This window comes from Porites lutea, chromosome 3 (genome assembly GCF_958299795.1).
Source record: "Porites lutea chromosome 3, jaPorLute2.1, whole genome shotgun sequence".
NCBI classification, from domain to species: Eukaryota; Metazoa; Cnidaria; class Anthozoa; order Scleractinia; family Poritidae; genus Porites; species Porites lutea.
The window spans coordinates 1,532,431-1,560,220 of NC_133203.1; the positions used below are offsets into that span (position 1 = coordinate 1,532,431).

At 39.0% G+C, this 27,790-nt stretch overlaps 3 protein-coding genes and 2 non-coding genes across 6 annotated transcripts in view; 4 read left to right on the plus strand and 1 right to left on the minus strand.

Annotated features, from left to right (window-relative positions):
- Positions 1-243: 243 nt before the first annotated feature.
- Positions 244-6,235, plus strand: LOC140930152 (uncharacterized). Of its 2 annotated transcripts, none has more exons than XM_073379815.1 (7): positions 244-340; positions 580-653; positions 1,635-1,706; positions 2,573-2,638; positions 3,486-3,518; positions 4,094-4,111; positions 5,428-6,235. In XM_073379815.1, exons 1-7 carry the CDS (start codon positions 336-338, stop codon positions 5,967-5,969), a joined length of 810 nt encoding a protein of 269 aa, XP_073235916.1. In that variant the 5' UTR covers positions 244-335; the 3' UTR covers positions 5,970-6,235. The 2 variants fall into 2 exon arrangements, with proteins under 2 accessions (XP_073235916.1, XP_073235917.1); XM_073379816.1 differs by having other exon boundaries at positions 1,635-1,661.
- Positions 6,236-8,084: 1,849 nt separating this feature from the next.
- Positions 8,085-15,652, plus strand: LOC140930154 (uncharacterized). Its single transcript, XM_073379818.1, has 7 exons — positions 8,085-8,375; positions 9,547-9,639; positions 10,559-10,615; positions 11,085-11,135; positions 11,331-11,645; positions 13,306-13,535; positions 14,483-15,652. The coding sequence occupies exons 1-7, from the start codon at positions 8,255-8,257 to the stop codon at positions 14,861-14,863; spliced, it is 1,248 nt and encodes a 415-aa protein (XP_073235919.1). The 5' UTR covers positions 8,085-8,254; the 3' UTR covers positions 14,864-15,652.
- A 1,795-nt stretch (positions 15,653-17,447) lies between these two features.
- Positions 17,448-27,790, plus strand: part of LOC140930153 (uncharacterized) — an 11,793-nt gene continuing 1,450 nt past the window's right edge. The window contains exons 1-7 of the mRNA XM_073379817.1: positions 17,448-17,711; positions 19,376-19,432; positions 19,718-19,774; positions 20,222-20,272; positions 20,768-20,875; positions 21,357-22,190; positions 23,128-23,678. Coding sequence (XP_073235918.1) covers positions 17,603-17,711; positions 19,376-19,432; positions 19,718-19,774; positions 20,222-20,272; positions 20,768-20,875; positions 21,357-22,190; positions 23,128-23,678 — 1,767 coding nt within the window. The 5' untranslated portion in view covers positions 17,448-17,602. The remainder of the gene's footprint in view (positions 17,712-19,375; positions 19,433-19,717; positions 19,775-20,221; positions 20,273-20,767; positions 20,876-21,356; positions 22,191-23,127; positions 23,679-27,790) is intronic.
- Trnat-cgu (transfer RNA threonine (anticodon CGU)) lies at positions 26,252-26,324 on the plus strand. The gene has a single exon. It is a non-coding gene; the product is annotated as a tRNA-Thr (tRNA).
- Positions 26,833-26,905, minus strand: Trnat-cgu (transfer RNA threonine (anticodon CGU)). Its single transcript has one exon. It is a non-coding gene; the product is annotated as a tRNA-Thr (tRNA).

Genomic DNA, 27,790 nt, shown 5'->3' on the forward strand with positions numbered 1-27,790 from the left:
AATTTCTCTTGTCCTTTTGTCTTGTAATGGACGATCCTCATAGTTAAGGTCAAATGCAATTGATGTTGCATTTTGCGTAAAGCCCTTTGGCCATAACGCTGTTTGGTTCCTGCTTTACCATACACTTTCTCTTCCGTCCATAAAAAATTCAACACGAGAAACTGATGAGAACAATGGATAACAACCGGTACCGTAAAAAACCGGTCAATAACCAAATGTTTATTCTTACATCATGAGTAAATAATGAAGCTTGTTGTCTTGTCCTACTTTCACAGCTTCGTAGAATCAATAACGAACGGCTGTGTTTCTACAGACAAAAGAAAGAGCTGTCGAACATGAGGTACGAACTTCATTTCTTGGTAATTTTAGAGACTTAGTTATTAGCAGTTAGGTTTTTATTTGAATTTTGACTCTTCAACCAGAAGAGGTTAAAACTGTGTGAGTAGGCAAAAAAAGTGAAACTCTTTAAGATCATGAACCATAACGTTAACGAGCCAAAACAATTTTAACCACAATTCATAGTTCTCCCAAATCATGATCATTAAGGAAAAATGTACCATTTGTTTATTCATTTTTCAGGAAGATGGAGCTTAGATATTTCATAGTTTTGGTCCTCCTCGGGCTTGCCCTTGTGGACGCTAAGTCGCTTAAAGGTAAGCCAGCCTTGTTGGATGTCGCGATATGTGTTCATTAGCTGTAGGGTAGTAAAAGTAATAGCCACTGCAGTGATGAATTTTACACAAGGAGCATTTTTGTTATGTGCTCGAGAACTCATATGCAGTCCTTGGCTTGTAAAGTGTGTGATTTCAAGTTTAGAGGGGGCTTGTTTCTTTTACGGTTAGTTAGACTGAAAAAGTTAATATTTTATTCCCTAGAACAGTCAAGCTAAATTGAACAATAAGCTAGTTTGTGGTCCACAAAAAAGGATCCCCGTTTCTTCCCAGGTTCACTGAAATTGATATTTGACAATAAAGGAATCACATACTTAATTTCAGAAATTCAAAGCTGGTCAGAAAAAGGACTGTTCACAAGGGAGTAAAAACCACATTTCCCCCGTGATGTCCACATTCTGTGTTGTAAAGCGTAACAGTACAGATTTAGAATTCGTATATGTTCCAAGTGACTCATTATTTCATTTAGCTATAGGTTTACAGAATTGCAGTTATGGTACATTCGAAATATCAATTACTCTAAAAATACTAGCGTTAATCATCAAAACTAAATGCAAATCGTGCCCATATATCCTTATCGCACAACAAAGAAATCAGGAAAGGTTGTTTAAGGAACTCAATAAAGTCTAGGTTGGTTCAAATCCTAAATGTCAGTTCTGGGTTAACTACATCTTATATACCTGGCCTTTGTTCAAAAGATGGATAGCACTATCCATCGGATAATTATTAGGGAAACCAATTGCGCTATTCAGTGGATAGTGATTTATTCAGTAGATAGCGCTATCCACCTTTCGAAAAATTGGCGCCTGTAGTATAGGTGTACATTTAGTGACTCAGGGAACCCATTCACGAACAAGCATCTTGCCCTGTAAAATACTAGAATCGTTTGACTTCTTAAAGACCACTCGTCTTCAAAGACATTAGGATCACTCTCTAATAGCCGTTGTTTTTCTCCACATCTAGAAAAACAACTCAAGAAATCCCATCACGGTAAGCTTCTAAAAGATCTAATTTCTGCAAGAATTCATCCGACAGGTAATAGAAAAGACTCACTTAATGTTTCACAGATTTGGTCCATACATGAAGATTACGACAATTCCAACACCTGACGGTTTGTACGACTTGTTTAACAAGACGACTGCTTCTTTCCATACTATTTTACTACATACGATCTAACTTTAAAAACTGAAAGAGATTGCATGTCATACTAAATACGATCTCACTTAAAAAACTGAAAGACAGTACATGTTGACAGTAATTTCTAGCCCTTTGCATAAATAGTTTCTGGAAATGCCAGCCAAAGAGAAACCACGATATTTTTTAACCATGGCATAACTGCAATGAGTTGAAGAGTCCTAACTGATGTGCTATACTCTTTCGCCGATTAGAGTTGATATTTAACACCTTTATTACCTAATAAGGCAAACTATTTTATAGAGGATCGCGTACTGAAATATTAGTTATGTCATACTTTATGTATTATGGTATGAAGCTGATACTACATGTAACAATGTGCCAAGTAACATTAGTATTCTAGTGATATTAGTGTCTTGGAAGCGCACAAACTTCCTCCACTTTAGACTGAAGCAACCTAACTACCATAGACAATGTGATATCATAATTTACGTAAGTCTCCTTTTAATCAGTACAGTTTACTAGAACTGAACGGACACTCTCCTGGCTCTTGTTGGTATATTTTAAACATAGTAACTGATCACAAGTGTCACTTAACTTTGCTTAATATGTCTCGAGAATAAAAACACTCAATATTACAGGAGCTAACAAGATGAGAAAACAAGGAAAAACGACAAAAAAACCCCGCTAATTCTCATACTGATCGTGTCTTTCTTTATCAAAATATTTTCCGGTCTTGATTTGCTTTCTTTAACTTCTAACAACAGAGGAAAAGAAGCACGATAAACCACCTCCTACAGACGAAGTTGCGGACGATGCTTCAGGAAGTGCTGGTAAGTGGTATCCCCGTGGTTATGTAAGAGAAGTTTTCGCACCGTAACGCATTTTGACTTAAACCAAGTAGAAGAGAATTATCTTGAATGAAAATATTCCGGGTTTTTTTAAATAAACAATGAGTAATAGCCGGCATCCAAATTATAGGATAATGGAATCAGTTTAGGTTTCTGGGAAACTGTCCACCTACCCCTCCCCTAAGCCAGAGAGGTTGACTTGTTAAAGTGAAATGTGTAGTGTGTGTTACCGGGTCTCGTGTGGAAGCAATTAATGGACCACAATACAACACGAGCAGTAAATCCAGGTTTGTATCAAATTGTTAGCATCTGAACTTTGGGGTTTTTACAAATTTCGGGCATAGATAAAAATGTGAAGTTATATTAAGCATCTACAATAATTATTTATTTTCCTATAATTACATCTGCCTGGTGGAGTTATGAAAAATGTTTTCCCATGGCTAGTCAACTTCAGGTTTCACACGATATCATACGTTGAAAGACATGATTGTCCACATCAAGTTTTAGCTTGAAAAACGAAATACAAGACACAGCTTTTCATCTAAAAGAATCACAAATGATAAATATATGAATTCCACTTATTTGAACCGCGGGATGAGGAAATAATGCAGAGAAGATCATCACTGTTAAACACCCAACTTATGCAGCGCAGTTGCGCAAAGAACCTAAAAAGAAATTCAGGCTAGCCGGATTCGAACCCTGACCTCTGCGATACTGGTGAAGCGCTCTACGCAATTGAGCAAGCAAGCCAACTGGGAGCTGGTCGTTAAATCACATGTAATCACTTGGCATTCTGCCGCTAAAAAGTCTTATTTTAATATTTTCATAGGTGGCGAATCTGGAAGCGCAGAAGAATCTGGTGGTAAGTACTTATTTTTTGTTGCGCTTATAAATTTAACTTAAGTTTGCACGGGGCGAACCTCGTAAAAAATATACTTATGTGCGAGATAAGATGTTGTTATGATAGTGACGTCAAATCCCCCGAAAATCATCTCATCCTGGTAATAACAGAAAAATGAGTAACAATGAAGCAATTTTGAGAAAAAGAAGTAAAATGAAACAATTCTTTTAACTGAGCGAAAACAAACGTCGGTACACAGCTGATTCAATAAAGGTTGCTTTGGGCATTGAGAATAGCGCAAAGGGAGCTATTGTTTTTTGGGCAGTCAAGCAAATCATTGCAGTGAGTTCGGTATGTTCAAATGACCAGTGCCCAATTGCCAAAGTAACCTTTTTTGAATTAGGTATATATACGCACTATGAACTGTCTTTAAAAATAAGATATGTTAATGTTTATCGCATGTGTCAAACGCTATTTCGTATGTACCCTCCTGGTATGTCCCAAAAAGCCTTCGTTTTTGCACACATAGGTTATTGTCATTTGCGTTTGATGCGGCTTCATATTCTAACTGAAATTTTACATTTCCTTTTTTTCAGCTCCACCACCAACAGAAGGTGCAGCTCCTCCGCCTCTAGTTGTCCCTACCCCCACTCCCGAGCCACGACTTTGCCCCGCCCCTTGCCCACAGGTCTGCGCACCCGCTTGTATGGAGAACTGCTGTAGCACACCTGTACCTCCTCCATGTGCCGCTCCTGCCCCCTGTCCTATGCCAATGCCCATGCCCATGCCCATGCCAGCACCCATGCCAGCTCCTTGCCCCACTTCCTGTGCCCCGTTGAACCTTCCATCGTGTTGCCAGGCACCTCCCCCACCCCCTCCCCCTCCTCCACCACCACCTCCTCCTTCAGGTCCTCCGGTTGTGCTCTGCGGACAGACCTGTGTAGATGGCTGTGGACCTCAGTGCCCCCCTCAATGCTGCAAGCACCACAAGAGAGGAGACCTGAAGAAGGGAGGACGCAAACGACACCACTAAAACGACTTTATAACCACTCATAAACTCAGCTGTAAATAGAATTACATCAATTGCACTCTCCTCCATAATTATACACAACGTGATCAATGCTGCACCCCAGGAGTACTATCACTAGCTCCGATCGTATTTCTGTAATGAATTGCATTTTGATAAGCCAATTATTTGCACTAAATTGTAAAGTAAATTTTGTGGTCTTTGCAAAGAAAACTACGAATTGATTTTATAGAATGACTTTAAGGAATAAATTTGCGATGATTAAAACATTTTGGCATATGTTTCTTTATACTTTGAAAGAGGCAGTATCATGCTATTTAGAATCGTTTTAAAAAAACTCAAAAGATTTTTATCAACTCGCTTAAACTCGCGACTTTATCATCACTTTTATCACAATCATTCAATTTTAAACTCTAACCTCCAGTAGTTTCCATTGAAATGAACGTAGAAATATCTAAATTTTGTTTTGTTATACTCTTAACCCACGAATTACACGAGTCAAAGTGGACGCCTTTCTTCTAAGACAACTTAAACGGATGGTTTTAGACAGCATGGTAGAGCCTCTTTGACTAGCATCTTCTTTCTGCTCCAAGGCTTCCTATCTTTAACTTCTCACTAAGCTTTCTAAGCTTGTATATTTGACAACAACAACAAAATGCAAACCAAAAAGTCGAAAAAGCTAAAGAAAGAGAAATGAAGCACACATTTAGGAGATTGAGTTAAAGCTCGGAAGCCTTGAAGTGTTTATAAGCTTCCGTAAATTGCAAACAAATTTTACATTTAAGGTAACAAAATGTGCTCTTTACTTCTCTTTTTGGCCAGAAAGGTCAACTTTTGGAAACTTTAAGTAGTGTTGTTGTCAAAAGTGCAAGTTAATCTTTTCCTTCTTCTGTTTTTCTATAGTTTCACCAGAACCAACCGCAAAAGCACTACCATATAAGGTAGTTGGTCCGCTGGGAGGCCACCCACATCCGGGACCTCCATCGGCGAGCAATCCTTGTCCACAACCTCGATACTGTGATCCCGCCAGATGCAAGGATCCAATTGGTTGTGCCCCTTCATGTTCAGATATCTGTTGTGCGGATATTCTTATACCACCCCCTACCCCTCCAGTAGGATCCGGAGCAGGTCCATGCCCCCAGACATGTGCACCAAATTACCTTCCTGACTGCTGCATGGGAGCCGCACCTCCTATGGGCCCGGCCCCAGCATTTCCCCAACCGGTGTATCCCCCAATGGGACCCCAGCCGGGATTTTCGCCACCCGCTGGTCAGATACAGCCAGCATTTGTCCCTCAAGCGCCACCTGCCTCATGTGATCAGAGTTGCTACGCAACAAACTGTGCACCACCCTGTCCTCCGACGTGCTGCCGTAGAAAAAAGTCTTTGATTCATCATCATCGCAAGACGAGATCTATAACGACAGGGATCGCCATGTGCCATTAGCAATGACATCAGAAAAAAAAACACACATCTTTAGATAAATGTTGTGACCACTTTCGGGGACGTCATCTTTAACCCGAACATTTTAAAGAAACAACATTTCTGATACTTATTTTATCCAGTCCATGTGATACTGGTTTATATGAACCCTTGCTGAATTGTCTGCAACACAAGAGGGTATTTTTCTTAGGACTTAAGCCGATGAAAAAAATCTTAGCAAAGTCTTCTTTCATTGGCTAGACAAACAATTAAAAATATGTTTTAGTGTACGACTGTGTGCCTATACTACTCTTATTTAAACTTTATTTCAACGTGCTAAAGGGCTTTGCATAGAACAGTAGTCACCATTATACCTTAATTCATTATTTTATAAAGTTTACCTTTCACACAACACATTTCATTTAGATACATACAAATTCTTCTGAATTTTTTTACGGAGGGATACATTTGAAAAGTATAAGCAATTGGCGTTTTCATTTTTTTGTTTTTTCAAACCTGTATGTGGCAGATACGACGATGATTTCGCCAGACAACAAATACACACATACTGAAGTCAGTAAATATTGCTTGGTGTTGTGCTTGCAAATCAACCAGATCACGCGTCCTCTTAAGCCAACGGCAAATTGAGATTGGAAATGAGCCCAACTTTCCGAACAATAAGCCAAGGAAAGCTAAGGCGGCATACCGTAAACTTCCACTTATACCCGCCCCCCACCAACCAACAACCACAACACCACCAGTGGTATAGGCCCATCTATACAGAAAAAAGGTTATAACATCGACAAATCTGGCTGCCATTTTGAAAACTGCTAGCCTTCCATATTATAATCACCGCGCAGTAATTATAGTGGGATGAAGCGAAGCTCTTAGGCAATCATAGCGCTCAATTTTCGATATTCATCAATGTGATTATACTAAACATCAATATTGATCAATATCTTAACTACTTAGGAATAAACATTATCAGGTGTTGAAGTAGCAGTGAAAAACTTAACTACTATAGAACGACAGGGAAAATCTAGTCTGTCCTTAAAAGCTCCGATGGATCTTTCGCATTTTATTTCGTCTGGTAATGCGTTCCAGACTTTTGCCCCAGTGTAAGCAGAGCCTTTTCGGTAATACATCGTTGTATAAACCCAGAGCTTATAAGCGAAAGTTTATGGTATAAGTAAAACAAGTTCAAGATCCAGCCACCTTGATCTCACGCTTGGTCAATAAAGGTTTTATTATCAGTGACCAAAAGACGACTTCTTAGGGGAACAAAGCGGGAAATGCCGATTGGACAAGACAGACCCGCTCGAGTAACCAATCAAAACACAGAATTTCCCCCACCTTGAATGCTCGTGCAGCAAGCCATAAAGGATATTAACAAACTGAGCCCGCGATACGGTCAGGCGATTCTGGTCAGCCGATACACTGTTTTGACAGCTGTCAACTGATCACAACATGGATGGTCACATGGATGTACAATATCAGGCTGTAGGCTCCCAAACTTGCTAGAACGTGTGAGATTAAACATTTCCAAAAATTGACAAGAATTTTATCAACATTTTCAAGCCTGTACAAATATTTGTACTCGGATTGCATATGTCTTAGTTCGGGGAGATTTTCCTCTGGTCAGGTAAAATTCAGTTATTTCATAAGCAAACTAAAAATCACCGGTACCTGTCTCTAAATCCCAATTACAATTATTGTCGAAAGGCGGTCTTTTACGTCTTTTATCTATTGACTAGTCTTTACTGCTGTTTTGTATTTTCCAAAGCAATAAGTTTCTAGTCTATCTCGGGCTGACACTTTTAATTAATTCTACAATATTTAACAAGTTTAACTATGTCAAATGTTCGTATACTCTAAATCCTTTACTCATCCCCCTCTTTCGATTGCCTAAAAACAAACGCATGATCTTTTCAAATCTTGTTAGCTTGTTTGTTATTTTTTAGGTAACAGCAACCACTTGCAAATCATTTGATTTCCGTTAGAATATAAGATACCCTCACGTTCTTATTTAACGCCGAGAATTTCTTAGCTCAAACTTGGGAGGTTTCTGATTGGCGGTAAAAATTTGACTAGCAACATAGCGGGTAAATTTTCAGATAAATTATTCACGAATACGATCTCTTGTGGCTTGGTAGTGAGATTTCTTTGTGCTATTTAGTTGAAAATTTTGAAAATTTGCACAAGGATACTCCTGAAATGGTCTTTTGAAAAATTCTACCCTTAAACACGTTTAAAACATAGACCACACTTTGACCACATTATTTTCATTTTGTACCGAAATCGCAGAGGAAATGAGGAATTTGTTATTCCGAGTTTTGTTTGTCGCCCTCTGTTCGACTTTTGTCCTCTGTGTTCCCGCTGATGACTCTGATTTTATCGACGAGAAGGGAAAAGCTTTAAAGAACTTAAAAGGTGAGGTTAAATTTATCATTCCCCCTCATTTGAATTGGACTACATTTACAAGTAAATTCAAGGCTACAAACCATTCTCCTACCGAGTCCATTTTACCTGTCGACTCAGGGAAGTTCATTTGAGACGTTGATGTCACATAGTGAATTGGTTGATGATCTGCTGCGTGCTGTTTAACACAAATTAACTCAATCCCTAAAAAGTATTATGTAAGCCCTCAGCAGTGAACAATTCATACTTCAGATCAGCAAAACCTTAGATCTATTGTTGCTGTTCTGTCTAGTCATGAGGTCAAATTTAAACAAACAACGCAACTCTCTGTCAGATGCATTATTAAGTCAAAATCTCAACTTTGAATATCAACACAAAATTATTGGAAAAAGAATATTTCAGTGTAGTAAATATTTGAGACACTTCAGTTTTAAAGTCAGTTGTCAGTTTGAAAAGGGCATAGCACTTATAGTCTTATCGCATGAGTTCACGCATTCACACCTTGGAGAAATGCAACTCTTGAAGGGTGTTTCTAGACCCAATAAAATATAGGGAAATAGAGAAATAAGGGTAGGACTTCCAGCAAAGTTTAAGTAGTATCAATATCTAGCCGAAGATAGACTTAATGAGTTTCAGTACATTCATACCGAAACCATAATATATTTTGTTTAAAAGAGTTGACTATTCTGTCAAGATGTTATTGACTTAAATAAATATTCAGTTATTCTAAGATGCAATCCCCAATAACAATAATAATGATAGAAATAGAAATAATAGTGATATTAATGAGAAAAGGAATAATAATTTTGAAGTAGACGTGCTTGCTTTGATTGCTACTTGGATGTTGTTTTCCGCGTTTGTTTGCTTGTGTTTTTTATTGTTATTATTTTTTTTTTTTTGCTGTTGGTTTTGCTGCTGTTTCTGCTGTTGTTGTGGTTGTTGTTTTTCGTTCACTCTCTACGGCAAGGACGATTTGCCGATCAGTTACACTGCAAATTGCTTGGCAAATAATAATAATGACCCTGGAAATAACCTCCAAAGACAGGCAGTGGACATTTCTAACAGTTTTGAGTATCAAGGCTTTTGCAACTAGTCTATTCAGCTTAAGTGATTTTTTTTGGCCCAGGCACAGATTGCATCCATAAAACGAAGGACTGATTTGGCTTTTATTGCCATTTTTCAGTTGTACCGGGAAGCAAACGAGACAAAACAGATTATCACACAGTTGAACAAGAAGCCGGCAGAGCTGTGCTTAAGTTGCTAGATGCTAAAATAGGTAGGTACAAATTTATTTGGATTAAACTATCTGCTTGTATGCGTTATCAGACGGTGAGAGCTTATCGGTCTGGAGACCAAGGAAGATTGAAGATTGTCTGGTCTTTGGAACAGCAGATATACAATTTGTGGTTTTAGTGAGATTACAACTGCAGTTGTTGGTTGAAAGTAGAATTGCTGTTCCTGCCCCCCTCTCCCCGTACCATATTGATAACACTATTGCGTGACTGTATAATTATCTAGATTGCCTAATGTAACAAACTCGAAACATTCTCCTTTCGACATTTATTGAAAGCGATGTTGACATTGTTTGCCCCCCCCCCCCCCCCCCCTATTCAACACTGTTTCGGCATCTAGTAACAACAAGCAACAAGTTGACAACTGGTTCAACCCCGATTAAATTAAGTTAATCTCTAAGGAGAAGAAACGCTTAAATAAAGCTAATGTTTTAGATTCCGTCGCGAAATTTTTATAAGGTGAAGGAGTCTAAGGGTTCGTCAGGTGATTTAGGATGGCGATAAGAACGTGACAAAACGTTCCAGAGGAGCCCGCGAGCTCGTATCTGCTATCTCTATTAAGCGTTAGATTGGGGGGTGGCAGTATATGTCAATCCCTCCCCTACTCGTTACTTGAGAGTGTCACCTTCCTTTGCAATGACCAAAGGCGATGAAATTTCAAGGCGATGTCCCATACTCTTCTAGTGCCGTTTAAAAGTCGTTTGAAACTTTGGCTTAACACCGTCTCAACAGTTCTTTCCTTTTTGAAATGTTGAAGCTGTTTAATCCTTTCTATCAACTTTGATGAGTGATATCGTTTAACACGACGTGGTCTTCACGTGTCTCAACATTCTCCAAAGAAGTCTTGAGACAATACTGAGACCGTTGTACTGTGATTGATTGTACTTACTTTTGTTTTCGTAGGGAGGAAGGTTAGTGACGCTGCCAAGGAGGTGACTGATTTTCTGAACGACGCAGTCGGTACGTTGGACAGAATAGAGGATAGCACTTTTCTCCCAACTCATGAGTGAAATTCTCCACCTTCTATATTAAACATGTAATGAAAGCATGGTAGAAAAGATTACGATGAACTCCGAATGTCATATCATTTTAAACTGTAACAATGTAAATGGCATACACGATACGGTGTTGGAGACATACCGCATATTCTTTAACACGATACAATTTAAGTTTAGTTGTACACTTGAGCCCGCGATACAGTCAGGTGACAATGGTAAGCGGATACCCTTTTTGACAGCTGTCAATTTACCATAACATGGATGTCCATAAGGATGTCCACTATCACGTTAAACACAGATTGTATATGACTTGGACACCTAGCCACTATTGCCCGGTCCTTACAAGAGAATTATTACAAGGAAACAGCCAATGAGAGCGCGCGTTCTATTATAGCCGTATAATAAACTCTAATTCAATTTTTGTTTTAAAGGTCATCATGCGAAGCAAAGGGCCGAAAAGATACAAGCCGACAAAGAGAAAGGTAAGAGAGGACACTTAAAAATGGAAATAACTTCATATTCATACTTCACGTTCCCTAAGTCATGTCAACGATTGCGAAAAATGTCTGGCGGTGAGCTATCTTGGTTAAGACATGAAATAATGAATCATACGAATGGGTTGCATTTGGCCACAAACTTATCAAGCTGAAATTTAAATCCCGTTGGTTTCTCCACAGAAATGTCATTACTTCACCTCGGAGCAAAGAAAATTCTATCGAATAACGACGAGGAAGACAAACCTAAAAAGAACAAGGACGGATCTTTCCTGGTGCACTTTAAAATCCCTTACATTGTAACACCAGTTGACAGCAAGAAACCGAAGGCCAAAAAGTTTCACCATAAAAAGGTCAAGAAAGTCCATCACTTGAAGAAATTTCATCACCGTATTCACAGACATCATCATCACCATCATCATCATCATCCGCCGGCGCTGGATACTAACAGCCTTGCAGCCCCAGTGCCATCACCACCCAACCCCCCACAGGCACCAGGTAGGTGTGATAAACAAGAAATAACCCCTTTGGGTTGTTTTGTGGCAGACTGTTGTTCCGCGTTAGCATACAACAGGAGATAAAGTACAAAAAATGCTCTAGGAAGCATATTATGTCTCTTACAAGATGTGGCCAAGCCAATTTTAGATACTTTTATGGTTGTTTACTCCTTCCTATTTCACCCTATGTAAGGTAATCCAAGACAGTCTTGGATTCTGGGCTCCACGCGAAGGATTCCGGATTCAAGGTACTGGATTCTGGATTCCTTGTCAGTGGAACTTGGATTTCAGATTTCCATCGCTAGCAGGATTCTGGATTCCTTAAGCTAAATTTCTCATTTCAAAGCCCAGAATTCCAGATTCCACGAGAAATAAATTCCCGGATTCCTGATTCCACAAGCAATCCTTTTCCAGTTTCCTAAATCCGGATTATCTTACATGGGGTGAGCTATTGTGTTATTATAATTAGCAAACACACATTCCGTACATACCATCAATTCCACCAGCATCATCACATCACTTGGTATCATCACTATTACCACTGTCATCAAGTTGTGTCATTTCTGTTATAAAATACAAAAGAGAATCCAAAATAGCGTTGCTCTCCTACACCAAAAAATGTAGCAAAATCTACAATGTACATGAATGACTCCTTAAACCTTAAAAGACTGAAAAATCAAGACTAACAATAAGGCTGACAAAGTAGAAAATGTGAACATACCGGGAATTATATTTATATTAGAATTATATTGCTTTTTAATTACAGTTTCCTTTTTTTTTCACGTAATCGTTCGGTTGGTGGATCGTTTCAACACTGTTGCAATGATGAAACAGTCTTAGAATGAAGTATTGGCAACGTGAGAAACTGTTTCAAAACGTCTTCTAGTTCCGAAGCAGGTAGCGAAAAGCGGAGAAATGTATAAAAAAAAGACTGAGAAAACTATTGACGTTTACTGGTTCAAGTGCGCGCCTTCTCGATCTCTAGAATTTTAAACGGTCAATTAAAGAACAACCTATTTTGATGATGGTTAAGTAAAAACTAAGTTGAAACTATTTTTTTCCAAGTTGAACATTTGCACCATAAACACTTCAACAGAACTCGTCACATAAAGAATCATCACCATCATCATATCAATTCTCATCATCACCCACATCATAATGACCATGCGCTAGATGATGACAGGCCTTCATTTGAATTAGAGCTGCCAGTCACCAACGATTCACAGTCACGAGGTTAGTTTCGATAAAAGGTTGACAAAGAAGAAAAGTAATAATCAAGGGGTAATTATTTGCAGATGTATCAACATACATACTCGTAATAAAAAAGAAAACGCTCAGGTATAGAAGCTTACACTCATAGTTGTACAACGGGCGGGCTAACTAATATTCCAGTTACTATTTCCCCGTTAGAAAATTGAACACTATAAGTATGTTATGAAAGAAAATTTTAACAGATTTTGCGCAGGCAAGGTATTTGTTGGCGAGATTTATGAGCATTAGGTAGCGGCTCAATATTGATTACGACTCATAATGAAGTTTGTTCGCCAGCTTTGAAAATACCACCGAGCACCCAATCACCGATTATGGTTTCCTACAAAAACAATATAGAAACAAAAGCTTACAGTTTTGCAAGAAATTAATCATCTTTTTATTGGATATAGCTGCTCAGCCTCAGGCCACCCCTCAAAGTTACAACGCCATTGATATGACCTTTAATGGATACAACTGGACTTACAAGTTCACCAATGATAGCAGTATGGATATGGTCCCTTGTCAAGGCAACTGCATGGGCCCATGTACATCGCAATGCTCCCTCAGTCAGGACTGTTGTTGCTGCGATCCCAACATGATGGCACAAAATCAAATGGCTCCTGCCCCAGCATACCCACCTGTAAGTCAAGGAATATCATGTTCTAGGATTCGTTTAAAAGGCCCCAATATGTCAGTCCAACATCTTCCTGCATGGTGTTCGGTTCGTTTGAACGAGACCAAAAGTTTAACCCATTCAAACCTGATCCAACAAGCTCTTTGCAAAAGTCATTTACGTGGTACAAAACTGCCATGCTCAGTGGAGAGCAAGGGAAGTACTAGGACAAGAAGATCAAAAGGCTTTCCTCATTTTAAGTGGAATTTTTCTTTGTTTATCTTCTCCCAGTGACTTTTGCTCTCCAACATGGCATGGTTTTGTATCACACAATTGTATCACGCAATTATTGACTAGCTGCAAAGGGCCTACTGCATTCCACAATTCCTAACAAGATGTTTTAAAGAATGCAACAAAAAAGTTACATCCAAACATTTTGGACGTTAGATCCGTTAAACAGGGGGTTCTTAGATTAAGGACATTCTTGGTGTTACAGAAGTTTTATTACTGTTGTGTTGTACCGTGGGTACATAGTTAATCTGTTTAGCCATCAGCTACGAAGCAAGTTCCAGATGTCAGTTTCAGTAAAAACAAAATCGACATACGTTAGTCGTGTCTGTTTCTGTGCGGCGACGCGTACTTTTGACATCGTACATCTTAAATTATATTCGGTCTATTAAACGGTCTATAATTACGCCTGATGCTCCCAGGATTTTGATAACGTAGCGCCGAAACCTCTATGTAATTCTGTCTCAAAAATATCTCAGATTTTGTATGGTTCTCAATACTATGGAACCTGGCTTTGGAAGTTCCTCAAAATTTGTAACAACCAGTCAAAGATGAAAAATTATCAAACATTCTGTTCCTTGTGATTTCCTTATTTGATTTGATGAAAGAACGAAATTTGGATCATAATTTTCCCATGAAAATTATTTATCCAAAGAGCAGTATAAAATAATGATGATTTCTTGCAGGCTTTGCCACCACCACCATCACCACCACCGCTGCCGTTGCCGCCGCCGGCGCCAATGTACGAGCCTCCAGTGATTGCACCGGCGCCCGTTTGTCCAATGGGCTGCAAAAGAAACTGCTTCACTTACTGTCCGAGGGATTGCTGCGGTGTTGCAGGCAAACGGGACAAGGTTTTAAGTAACGAAGGGTCTGGGAACGAGGAAACTGCTGACAACGGGAGTGCAAGTGAGGAAGTGACGCAGAATGTAGAAGAGAAACACGACGTGTCTGCAAAATCTGCAGGGGATAATGCCAAGGACAGGGAACAAACCACAAGTGATGTCAGCCAAGAAGGAAGCTCAGAAAGTAATGATAAAGTGCGCACTGTCGAGAACGATGATTGAAAGAAGCACTAATGCGACGCATTCGGTGATTTAAGAACAGAACATCTCAGGGTTGTTCAATGGAAAAAAGTCACAGTACTATGACGGACTTTTTTATGGTATAATTTCACACCAGAATGCGACCATAACCCTACTTTTTGGAGCCCCCGTGGATAGCTTTAATTCACTGAACACAAGAGACAGTTCATAAAAGTAAAAGTTTCAAGTGAAATATTTGTGCCACCAAGGGGCCAGTAATCGAGACGTCTGCTTTTCAATACTTAAGGGTGGACAAGTAAAAACTTTCCTCCAATCGCAACTGACTACTGTTAACCTTTGAATACAATTATCTAACTGCGTGAATGGTGAATAAGAATAACAATAGAAAACTCAGCATACCCTCCGTTTTTCAACGACGAAGACTGAGTTTACTGAAAACCATTTCAACCCTCAAAAAAAAGCTTATTGTAAAAAGTTTAATGACGGCAATATTTGTTTATCTGAATTTATTTCTTTTTCAATCCTTTTTGAACCAAAACTTTCTTGGTCATTACGTTGTGTAAGTTTCTGGAAAATGGAAGCATGTAGGGAGAGAAAATAACCCAACGTAATTGCTGTATATTACAATAATCTGTTGAGATATAGATCTATATTTCTTATACAGTCATGAGTCATTACATTATTAGAGCTAACAGTAAAAAATAAGGTAATAATGTGTAATATAGGTTACGACGAGTTGAAAAAGCAGTTGTTCCTAAATAATTGGGAATTATTACTTTGTCAAACGATATAGTAAAATAGAGTAAACAGAATAAACAGAATTATGGAAACTCAGATTTTGGGTTAGGTTCCTTTTGGTTGATCTTTATCGATGAGGTTGATGTTTATTGTAAAATATGTTCAAAGATAAATAAACTCCTAAATCCTTATCGTTGCTACGTTTTATTTGTCTAAGATTTGCCTCATCTTGGCTCTTACTGTTGAAGTAGATCAAACATAATAGTTTGCACCAAAGTTTTAAGATTCGAACGCAGTTTTAGTGGGAAAGACTCTAATTCATGATGTCCCGATCGTGGGACAAACTAAGCTCCCGATTAAATAGCTCCCATCATGGCTCCCAGAATGTTCGTTGGCGCCTGCGAGGCACAGACAAACTTCTAATAAACTAGGACAGTTACTATTAAACAATTATTAGATGAGGTTTTGTGATATACGAAATAATCAAGGTCGAAGTAAGTGCTGTCAGCCAAGACGAAGGCCGAGGCTGATGACACTGACCGAGACATTGATTATTTAGGATATCGCAAAAGCCGAATTTGATAATTGTTCCGCCGCAAGGATCCCAATTGACCTTTTTCTTGAAAATCATGCTTAGCGCGCAACCTTCAAATTAGTCAGTTATCTGCTAGCAGATAATTAAACTAATCAGTAGGTTGCGCTGATTTCCAAAATTAACTGCAGGCTCTTAGCCAATGACAGGACAGATAACGAGTACAATAGAAAATAAGTTATTTGTCCTCTTCGCCTGCCTACATACTGCATCCAAATGCATCCTTTCTGGTAATAAAAACTGAAAGATTGAGTCAAAGCAAAGCGTGATGCATAAGTTGAAAACGCTCTGTGTTTCTCTCTACGAAGGTGTTATACGACTCCTTGTGCCATTAACAAGTTAATATCAGAGCGGAAAGGACTGAACCCGACTTCCCGCCCTGCCATTGGGCAAGCTATTTTTCAGATCTGCGTGTGCCTTCGTAACTGCCGTCCCGTCTTAATCCTAAATCTGTGTAATAAAACGATAAGGCAAGTGAAACCCTAAGCTTCATCACAATTGCGAGAGCACTGCTTTTCACGCCTAGCATTGTATATGGCATTAACAATTCCCAGTTTGTAATTACGTGACGACTTTTTCCGCTCTGCCATTCCCCTTCAAAATATATGTCTACTCTGAACACACGCCAATTAAACGACGCAGAGGAACACTGACATTTTTCTCTTTCGGTGTTGGTGAATGAAACGAAAAAGTGGGGGTCATAAAAGGTGCGTTTTTGTAGACATTCCAAAGTCTGACATCAGTCAATCGCCACTTTGCTTAGCCTCTGATATGAGAATTATCGACCTGCAAACTTCACGCTCCACAAATCCCTGCTCACAAACACTTCCATTCAGGTAGAATATGACGTCTTTGAAATCCTCCACCGCAAGAATGTCATCGTGCTAGTTTTCAGATTAATCGAAAGGAAAAGAAAAACTACCATTAAAAAGTCGATAATCCTTGAAATTTCTTAGTTATGCTCGCAATTCCATTTTGTTTACAGATCGCCACCTGGTGGCATTCTATAAAATTATTTTTTTACCTTGGAGTACACAAACTCAATCTTTGGCGAGTTTCGCCCCATCGCCTAACGGTATTGACTAAGAAAAGACTTCTGAAATGATTATTGTCAACGGTGGGTAATTTCTCGTAGTTACCTCTTTGACCCTTTGACAAAGCCACAAGCTAACTTTTATCAAGTCAACAAAAGCTGTTTGTGGTACCCCTGACTTTGTTTATTTCGCTTGATTAATTTTTCTGTTAATTTATTTATATTGCTCCAAGCAACACAAATTCTGGTTCGCGCGAAAGTCGAGTTGGTGATCGACGCTTTTTCAAAGCGCGTCAAAGCAATTTTGCCATGATTTTTATACTCTGATCCAAAGTTGCCTATCATTAATCTCTTAATTTTGTTTTTCCTCACGGGAAGGCTTTAATAATCCACTATTATGAAATCTAGAAGTTTTTTAGTAATCGCAGTAACTCTGTGCCATTTAGTTTGGTTCTGTTTCGGCGCAAAGACTTCTCAAAGAGCGGAAAAACGTTTTGATATCAAAGGTAAGTTGATTTCCAACTGATCAGCGGCTGTCTTAAGTTATTGATTCTTTTTGTAATAACGTCCCGGCGCTGTAGCGAAATTCAAAAGGTACTTCTATCAAGACATCTCCTAAAGTAACTTATAAATATTGATGTTCCAATATTATCAAATTCAACGGTCAACAACATTTTTAGTCGACAGATTCGTACTTTCACCGATCCAAGTACTAAACCGTTTATCCAAACTTAAAAAAGTATAGCTTGTTTAAAAGTGCACGAGATTTTTTTAAAGTTGAGACAAGACAATATTTCAAAACCTGTCGCACAGCTGCAGGTTCCTGTTTCTTACTGTGATTCTCTTGGGATCATATATTTCACCTCAGTCCAAGCTTTGAAAAAGAGATCGTTATTAATTTCTTCATCATTTTGGAAATGAATTTCAAAGTTCCCAGAGATGTTTTCTAAACTAAAAAATACGTTTGTTAGTCATGTTTTGGTCATGACTGTTGGTCGAGGTACGGAGTAAATATGACAAGTGATAACACTTCTCTTATTTCCTTTTTACAAAATATCGTCAGTTGTTTCACATTAAAGAACGCAATGACTATAAGACATTTCATTTTAAAATATTTAAGAATATTTACATTATCAGATGACTAAACTACAAAGCTGCGTCTCAAACATCGTCAAAGAAGAGTAAGTCTCTCTCAAAAGCCGTCGCACTTAACTAAATTCTGTAAAAACTCCCCTAAAGATGGAATTCCCCTGTCGCATTTTTTTACTTGCGTACGCACGTAACTTTATGCGGGTAAATAAAATATAGGCAATGTAAGGAAAACCGCGCATAAACGTAAAGTCGAATCTCGCCTCATTTTAGCCGTACATGTATGTACAACGCTTCCCAGATTATGCAAAAAAACATGAAATCAATTCTCTTCCTAAAGGTTGGTTTCCACTGACGCGTTTTTTGGCTACGCACGTTAACGCACGTAAATTTTAATCATGTAAATAAAATAGAGGTAAGATTAAAAGTGCTGAGCTTAAACAAGAAGTGAAGCGAGGTTGCCTCTATTTTATTTGCGAACGTAAATTTAACGCAAGTACGCACGTAAAAATTTCGCGACACTGGAAATCAACCCTAACACAGATGTGTCGGGAATTCTCCTCAGAAAAAAAAAACTCTTATGGTTCCATTTATTATCGTAAGCGACCACTAAATCTTAGAATTTCTTGGTCGAATGTATTTAACCATTCAATCCAGAAGTATGCAGGCCGCAGTCTGCGAAAGTCCGTGATCCAGCTCATAAGGTCTTTATCGCATACACAATAGGCAGACATGATTTAGCCAAGACAGCGTCGAAAAGACAGTGACGTGGGTGCGCGCAAACGACAGAACGGAAATTTGAGCACCGGAGGTCGTGTTCAGTCCTTTCCCCGCGCTTTCGCGTTATCATTTTTGTCTACGCTAAATTGTAATGCCTAACGTCGTCATGCCAGTTTCATTTTTTTTAAAAATCAAATATGCTGATTGCTGCTTCTTCAGAGGAGTTGCAGATGGTTATAGGACATAACTGTTTCTCCACTGTAATACCCACATCACATTGCAGAAGCCACAGGCAAAAATAGTTTTCGCAATACCAGGAAACACCTTAGTATTTAAGGACTCCACCTACTTTTTTTTCCAGGCAAAGAATGGGTAGCTGCGCAGAACATTATCAACAAACTGGTTGACGAGAGCATTGGTGAGTTATTTAGTTATTAACAAACAGTTACTCACTATTTTTTACCCTAAATGAATCAGTAAATTGGAAACAGACAAGCAATTATTTCACACTCAAAAGAACAATTTGGAGCGACTTCGGTGCTACCTTCACAGAATAGGTAAAATGGTATGGTTCGTCTCACAATAGTCATTCTGGTCCTGATTGATGGCGAAGTTTTGTCCGCTAAAATCACTTACAGTTAACTTTCTCACTATCGTGAGTCAGGCGATAAACTAACATAGGAAAATGCCTATTGGTTCACAGCTAGCAGAGTTAGGGAGGCTGAGCATGATGTTGCACATTTATTAGAGGCAAATATCGGTAAGTAATTGCACAGCTCCAGGAGCCCATAATCAGGAGCAAGCAACTTCCTTGCGCTCGTGTCACGACGTTTTCAAGGACCAGTTTATTTTTAGAACGGTTTTCAAACCAGTCAACAAAACCTACAGACCTACAAATGATATTTTTTGCCTTTTGATAACGTTTAGTTTTCCTTTTTGATATCTTATACTTAGAATGTTCTCACAGACATGGTGGAGATTCTATTTTCGCCGGAAAAAGTGCCCTAAAATAAACTGGTTCGTAAAAACGGACATAGGCCTAGTATGGGAGTTGCTTGCTCCGGGTTAGGGGCTCTGACAGCTCACAAACATACATACTCCTGCATATATGTTTTCCGAGTCTTGTGGTCTTGTGTTTCATTGTTTTCATATTCTAAGCTTTCCTTAATCCTTATTGTTGACTGAAAAATGTATACATTATTTTCAGCTGATCATATCAAGAAGACCGGTAAAACACTTCTTCGAAAGCTACCCTCAGGTAATGCATGTTCCAATTACCACAAAACCCGTGGGATATCTCCCTGTATTCCACTGGGCAGCAGTGCATAGCATATATATGTGCCTCCGTGAAGTGATATTATAAGAGGAACTTTTCAGTTGTTGAGGTTCTACTGAATCTAGAATTGGCCCTTACATTTTTGTACTTTGTTACCTTGCCTTTGCGTGGAAGGGAGGCAAGAGTTGACTTTATTTTTATACGTAAATATTGTTGATCTTATGCTAAGTCGCCAAATTAACACTTAAAAAGCATTAAGGATTGTATCAACGAAGTCAACCCCAGCCTCGCTTCCACTCAAAGGGTGGGTTACGAAACACAAAACTGCCGAGTGTAAAATAGCTATTACAGTTTTAAAAGTCAAAAAGCCTCTTCTTTTACCATCGTATACAGAAACTAAAACAAGACATACGGAAACCTCCTTATATAGCTACCTGCACACAATCCTAAGAATGTCAAACTATCCTTTATCAACAGAGTGTCATGACCAGATTGAACACTGCGAGACATTAGCCAAATCTGGGGTTTGCAAGACTTCTCCAAAAGCCATGCGCGAACACTGCGCAAAGACCTGTAACTTGTGTGGTGAGTAAAGAGATGTTACCTTTTTTTTCTGTGAAGAAAGCAAAGCCTCAAAGAAGAGCTGTTTACCAACGACCATTGACGTATGCAGGGCTGGTACAGATTTTCGGATTCAAAATTCAAGACTTTTTCCAGACTTTTTTCCAAAACAATAATTTCTTTTTCCAGATTCAAGTTTAAGAAATAGGTGATCAATAGAGACATTGCCGAAAGCAGGAACCAACCTTTTTTCATGATGCAACGCAATCTACAGTACCCTTATGTGGACATGAGAGAGTTCTGAAACTTCTCTTTCTGTGACTGAATGTCTTGGCAGATTTGACAATGGGAAAAACATTTCTCTTATTAAGCACTTTTTGTAGCTTTGAAACCAGTAATTGCTAATTGCATGACTAATTCTGTCGCTCAGATACTAGGATTTGTAGATACACAGGCCTGCCTTTTACCCTTACAAAATTCTTTTTTTTTTTGGTTTTCTTTCCAGAGGATCACTATGTCGTCCAACCTCACGTCAGTGTCGATTTTAAACAGAAAACTAAGAAAGTAGCAAAGCAGCAAGACGCTGTTCCACCCAAAAAGAGTTCACCTCATAAACAACATTTGAGGCCTCAGAAACCCACAGATGGGCCAAGTACAAGGAAAAATAACTTAGCCAGATACGCTGAAGGACTTATACCAGAAGACACTATTAAGATTCTTCACTCTATTGAACCTCTCCTTTCGCAGCAAACTAAGGGGGTAATGAAATTCCACCAAAATGACCTGAGCCCGGAAAACGAGAAAATTCACGACGCTCAGAAATTACTAGAGTATGTCAAAGTTCTGCAACCGCCTAGGAAATTTAAGTTCTTGAAAGAGGAGATTTCCAGCGCAAAAGATAAGAAAAAGTCTACAACTCTGACAAGTGTTCAAAAGCCGGCGAAACACAATGATAGAAACAAAAAAGAAGACAATAAAAGTAAAGACAGCGAAAAACCTAAACACAAAGCAAACACGAGGACAATTAAATCAAAGTTAACGAAGAAGCTGAAAGTCAAGGGAACACCACTGACAAGTTTATCGAAGACAGTCACCTTCAAAAACCACAAATACAAGATAACACCGGTTGTAGACTGGGAGAGGATCTCCAAGATGCTTGGAAGTCTCGGGTACAAGGCTGTTCATATTGTTGGCGTGAAAGACAAGAAGATTCATCAGGATATAACAGAGCATCTTAAAAAGCACGGTGTGGACAAGATCCTAGGGCACAAGGGAAATGACAAGGTGGCTGCCGAAACCTTTGTGTCAGCGGTTCACAGAGAGAAGTCATGGCATAACGGTACGTATTTCTAACAATCTTCCTTTACGAGAGCGGCATCCGAATGTAAGTAAGGAACTGAATAAATAAAAAAGGTCCTAAGAACTTGTACACCGGCAATGAATAAGGCCTCCAGTGCGTTAATCTTTTTGTCGCGAATTCTGTGATTTTAATTTCAGTCCCTCTATTCCAAGTTTCGTTTTCACGTGAAAAGCACTAACAATAAATTAGGTAAACAGAAATATTACTTGTTGAATACAGGGTAAAGGTCCTTATTCTACGTCGATAACACATAACAGTAGGGACCTTAAGATCCAACGATCCGACGGCAACGGAAACGTCGCTTAAAAAGTGAATTTGCGTTCTTTCAGTCTTTATAGCAAATATTCCTACCCACTTACTTTGTCAAATGTAGGCGAACCCTCCTGAAGCTGAATTTCAAGTGTCCATATCCAAGCTCAGAAAGAGAAATAAAATTTCGTCGTTGCTTGTTTACGTCCTCCACAAAACGCGAAATAAGACATTTTCACGTCGTAGTCGTGCAAAAACGGGAAAGAAATATACAAAAAAGTGTGAAGCACGAGCGAAGTTGTTGTTTTTCTTATTAAACCTATTGCTTTTTTTGTTGTTGTTGTTGTTGTTGTTTTTTTTTTTTGACGTTCTCGTTGCCGTCGTTGGACCTTTAAGTCCCTAGTACTTACAAACTGAAACTGACAAACCTGAGGCCGACGGTGCGCTCATTTTACCCCTTCCCTCCCCCCCCAACCCCACCCCCTCCCTCCAACAGTGCTCCTTTTTAAGGCTATCTACAGCTACTTAAAGCTACAAGGAAAGGAAACAAAGTCGAAAACAAGGATTTGAGATCACGCCTAGGAATCGCACTCAAAACCTCCCGCACAGAGGGGTTAGTAATAACATATTGTGCTAATCTTGCTCCTGTATAATTATTCTGTTGCAGACGAATACTTCAGGGCTCACTGCCATCCTCAATGCTTGCACAGCTGTGTAGCATCTTGTCAGCCCGGATGCTGCCCTGAGCATGACAAAGTCTCCGTCACAACAGGTCTCGCAAAACACTGTCACTCATCGTGCCTCACTAACTGCCTGCCCGCGTGCGGCAGCGGGTGCTGTTCAGCGGACGAAGAAATGAAGAGAGGGCACCACTTCTTACATTATCAGAAAATAAGGGACTATCACAAGGCTAAAGATCAAGCGGAAGAAAAGACGAAAACTGCGGCTAAGCAACACGATGAACAAAAGAAACAAGAAGATAATTCCAAATGTCACCCACAGTGCAAGCAAACGTGTCTTGCGTCATGCGGGAAAGGTTGCTGTTCTGAAGAGGGAGAAAGAATGAGAGATGAACAGGAAAGAAAAGAGAAAGATGCAAGGGAAAAGGAGAGAAAAGAAAACGAATTAGCTAGGGCTCATGCGCAAGCTGAGAAGGATAAAGCAATTAAAGCACTTTACAAACACCAGCCCAGACTCTGCCCTGCTCCATGTCCGCAGGTAAGATACAGCGTACTAACCTTTTATACCTTACGAGAATTAGGATCAAATTTCTCCCTGTAGTATCAAAACTTTATTTTAACAAAGTGGTAAAAAGAATTAAGAACATGATCAAAAAAGCTGAATTTGCTTCATACTTTGGCAATTTCCCCTACTACATCTGTAGGAAATGTACATGTATAAGGGCAACAAATGAGAATTCAAATTTTGATATAAGTGTTTGAAAGGTTAATGGCTGATTCACATCAACTGCTTTATAATCATGCAATTTGGGCTGTGCTGTGGCTATTCAATCAATTTTAACGTAGGAAAGAAAGGTTGTATTGAGACAAAAAGAACTGTAAAATGGGGCTGTGGTAAACTTTAACTGTTGGTCAGTGGGTGGTATGCGGGTTACTTCATTTGTTTTGTTTCTTCAAAGCACAGTAAAACTCATCAATGACTATAAATATACAGTATATATATGTTATTTTCATTATTCAAGTTTTATAAAATAAGTATGATAGTACGCACGTTCTGATTGGTTAAAAAACTATGGTTTATTGTGCCGGTAAACTCATAGAAAACTTTAAGTTATTTTATAAATTAAAGACGCCGGTAATCCCACAGAAAGTGTGGTCTAGTGCTTAAATATTCATTTTCCTTTCTGTAGAAGACACTAACAAATCAAAATACTCAAATATATATATATCCATAATGAGGTTACAACTAAAATATCAAGGTCAATGTCTACGACCTTAAAAGATAATTATAACACCTTTTAGTTGTAATATCTATGGGGGTAAGAGGGTGTTAAGTTGGGGGGGGGGGGGGGGGGGGTCTTGATGAGGCTTCAAGAAAAAATGGCAACTTCACAAAAACAGTATATTACAGTATGTAATAAACGCTTTATGGCCGGTTTGTTCATTACCCTGGGCTCCACTTCAGGAAACATTGACATTTGCAGGAAATAAAATTAACCAGTTTCCCAAGAAACCCATTTATAGCATTAGTTGTTATAAGGCCACAAACTGTCGAAGAAAAACTTCTACCTTACCAATTTAGGGAAACGATTCTCACTCCCAGACAGTGAGCTGTAAACATTGGCGGATATTATTTCAATCTTACCCTCTGATGTCATAGTTCATAAAATGTTGCAAACTCAGAGACTTTTAAGTCAAGAACAAGAAGAAGTTCTGTGGTTAGATGTCATAGGCCCTTCAAGTTATCAATCAGAGTGTGCAGTGTTGAGGAATTGATACCGCTATAAGACAATCGGAATTATATAGAAAAACTTTCCAATAATTCTCTGGCGAGTAAAGGGAGAATTACATACATCATAGATATAGGGAAGATGAAACAATTTTCTGATGAAAAGTGCTGTAAAAGCCTCTTTTCTGAAGAGGAAAAATAAAACCGTCACATTTTCTAAGGGGTAAGGACCACGCATTAAGCTTAATTCTATCTCTGAGAAGGTTCTAAGAATAAGCTTAAAGTTTAAACCCAGCGAAAATTTTCTGCAGGAGTTAATCAAATCATCAAAATGGGGGGTGTGGATATTTAATGGATAGCCATTAAGGATCACATAAATTTTACAGTTACAGGTTGAAACTAGGCTGGAGTTTACCTTGTTTTGACACAACCCTTTCTGCTTTATTATGTAAATCATGTTATTCTTATGCTAGTATTGTTAAGGCATGATTTCCATAAGAAAAGGGAGGAACTTTATATCAAAACAAGGTCAGCCTCTCATTCACTCCAAGGCTAGAACAATAAGCCCACAACTGTAAAATGGTCTATCATTTAGCTGTGAATGGTCATTGCAAACAAGAAGGAAAGGAGAGCAAAGCATGTCGAAGCAAATTAACTCCAGTTTAACCAAAAAACAATTACTTACGAACAATGCATGGGTCCTTCTTCAAAGAACTCAAAATGAAAGCCAACGAGGATCATAAATCCAACTTAAGTACAGGACGACGTTTAAAAAATACCGCCATTTGTAGAAAACAATATGGCTTCCTACCAAATAATGTACGTGGCCGACCTGGTAACTAATGTTATGTTAGAGGCATGAAATGTCCATTCAGATCTTTTTAGATCACTCACAGGTAGTTGGGTATATAAAGCTCTAAGTTTCGTTTCCCCTGGTAAACAAAGTTACCGCGGTAAGGCGAAATAAAGAGAAAAAGATAAAGAGAATCAGGCCAAATATGAACCCAAACCATGTGACAGAATACATACAAGACGGTAGCCTTGTTCATTCAGAGAATGAACAATAATAATTTTGGCAACTTACATATATAAATGACTTAATTCAGGGAATGTTGATAATGTAAGCCTTAGAATCTTGATATCAACGGTTTTCAGTTCCCCAAAACATAAAATGTTGCCCAACTTTAAACTAGAATGTGTGGATAGTGTTTGAAGTGGACGAAAGACGGGGAATAAAAGCGCGTACACGATTGATTGACGCCCTTTTTGTAAACGTGCGCCCTACAGTTACTCCCCCCCACCCCCCCTTTTTTTTTCTTTTACCTTCAAACCCCTGCCTTGCGGACTAACTTCAATACTCTTGTTTTTGTGTAACAACTCAGGCCTCGATAGCTCAGCGGTTAGAGCACTGGTCTCGTAAACCAGGGGTCGAGGGTTCAAATCCCTTTCGAGGCTAGTACACTACTTTTTTACTGATATGTAAAGAGAGAATTCGTCGCAGCCGCTTAATAAAAACACTGAAGACTTATTTAAACAGGGATGATCTCCTTTTGCGATTATTTGTCATTTTACTTGTCCTTCTTCCCCTTCTTTTTGATGTCTATAAATGCATCTCGAGAGAGGGACCATTCCAATGAAAGCTATAAGCGCAAAAACAATTTTAAAGTACAACAAGGCAGATAAAAAGACCGGGCATACTCTTCCACTAGAGATTTCAGTTTCGTATAAGTTTTCGAGAAATTTTGAGGAATATCTTATGGGGGTTAACTGATTAATGTTCGAAACCTAGTGTTAATAATAGAGTCACGATTTCGTAATTTACCATACAAAACCTCACTCTTCGATGGAAATTCTCAATGATTAAATAGAACGGCGACAATTTTTGAAAATTTAAGACGTTGAAGAAAACAGGAATAAGATGACCTCCTAGCTTAGTTTTTCCAAAAAAAAAAATTGAGCAAACAGCCTCGTGAGGGATTTGAACCCTCGACCCCTGGTTTACGAGACCAGTGCTCTAACCACTGAGCTAACAAGGCAACACGGGAGTGACAATGTGGAGTAAAAACACATTGAGAGATGTACTAATGCCCTGGTTTGAAATTCCACTTCTGACACAGACGAAATAAATATCAAAAAACTGGCATTTAAAACGAACAGTTGCGTTTAGCTTTAAGCAATTTTCCAAAATATCTCCGAGCCTACGCTGTGCGTCCGCGCGCTGATAAATCATAGGTCTCTAATAACGAACGTGTAGAATCTTAATATGTTTCATAACTAGTATCGATTTGGAGGGCATGCATGAATGTGTGTCTGGTGTGAAATGAAAAAAATTCATACTTCTGTCAGCCGGGGACGATGGAGTATTTGCGGCAGAAACCGTGGGACTGGCAGGGGGGGGGGGGGGGGGCTGATTAACCGGCATGACCCCGTGGGAATGGCACGGGGCCCTGATTTCCCGACCTGACCCCGTGAGACTGGCAGGAGACCGTGATTTCCCGGCCTGATCCCGTTGGATCAGCAGGAGACCCTGATTTTCCGGCCAGACGCCTAGCTGGATTTGTTCCAGGTAGGATGGTCCCGAGTTCGACTCCTGGGTAACGCTAGCACTGAAATGATCAATTGGTCTCCCTCTTGTCAGTTTTTTTTTCTTGCTGTAATGTTTAATTTTAACTAGCTCATTTCTTGTCCCTAAAAATCTCCTTAAGGGGAGAGGCCTATAAAACACTATTGCTATATCTGATATTATTATTAACCCTTTAAGTCCCAATATCCACATACAAATTCTCCAAAGTTATGTCTAAACATTTTCTTAAAGAATTAGTTGAGAGAATTTCATAAAAGATCAAGGCATTTGTTCTTTGGTGATCATTTTATTAATTCTCATAACCTAATCTCTGGACAATGTATGGATATCTTTAGGA

Coding starts and splice junctions, on each gene's coding strand:
- LOC140930152 (XM_073379815.1), top strand. Junction 654..1,634: donor GGACGCTAAGTCGCTTAAAG/GTAAGCCAGCCT, acceptor CTCCACATCTAG/AAAAACAACTCAAGAAATCC. Junction 2,639..3,485: donor CGATGCTTCAGGAAGTGCTG/GTAAGTGGTATC, acceptor ATATTTTCATAG/GTGGCGAATCTGGAAGCGCA.
- LOC140930154 (XM_073379818.1), top strand. CDS start 8,255: ATGAGGAATTTGTTATTCCGAGTTTTGTTTGTCGCCCTCTGTTCGACT. Junction 8,376..9,546: donor AGCTTTAAAGAACTTAAAAG/GTGAGGTTAAAT, acceptor GCCATTTTTCAG/TTGTACCGGGAAGCAAACGA. Junction 9,640..10,558: donor GTTGCTAGATGCTAAAATAG/GTAGGTACAAAT, acceptor TTGTTTTCGTAG/GGAGGAAGGTTAGTGACGCT.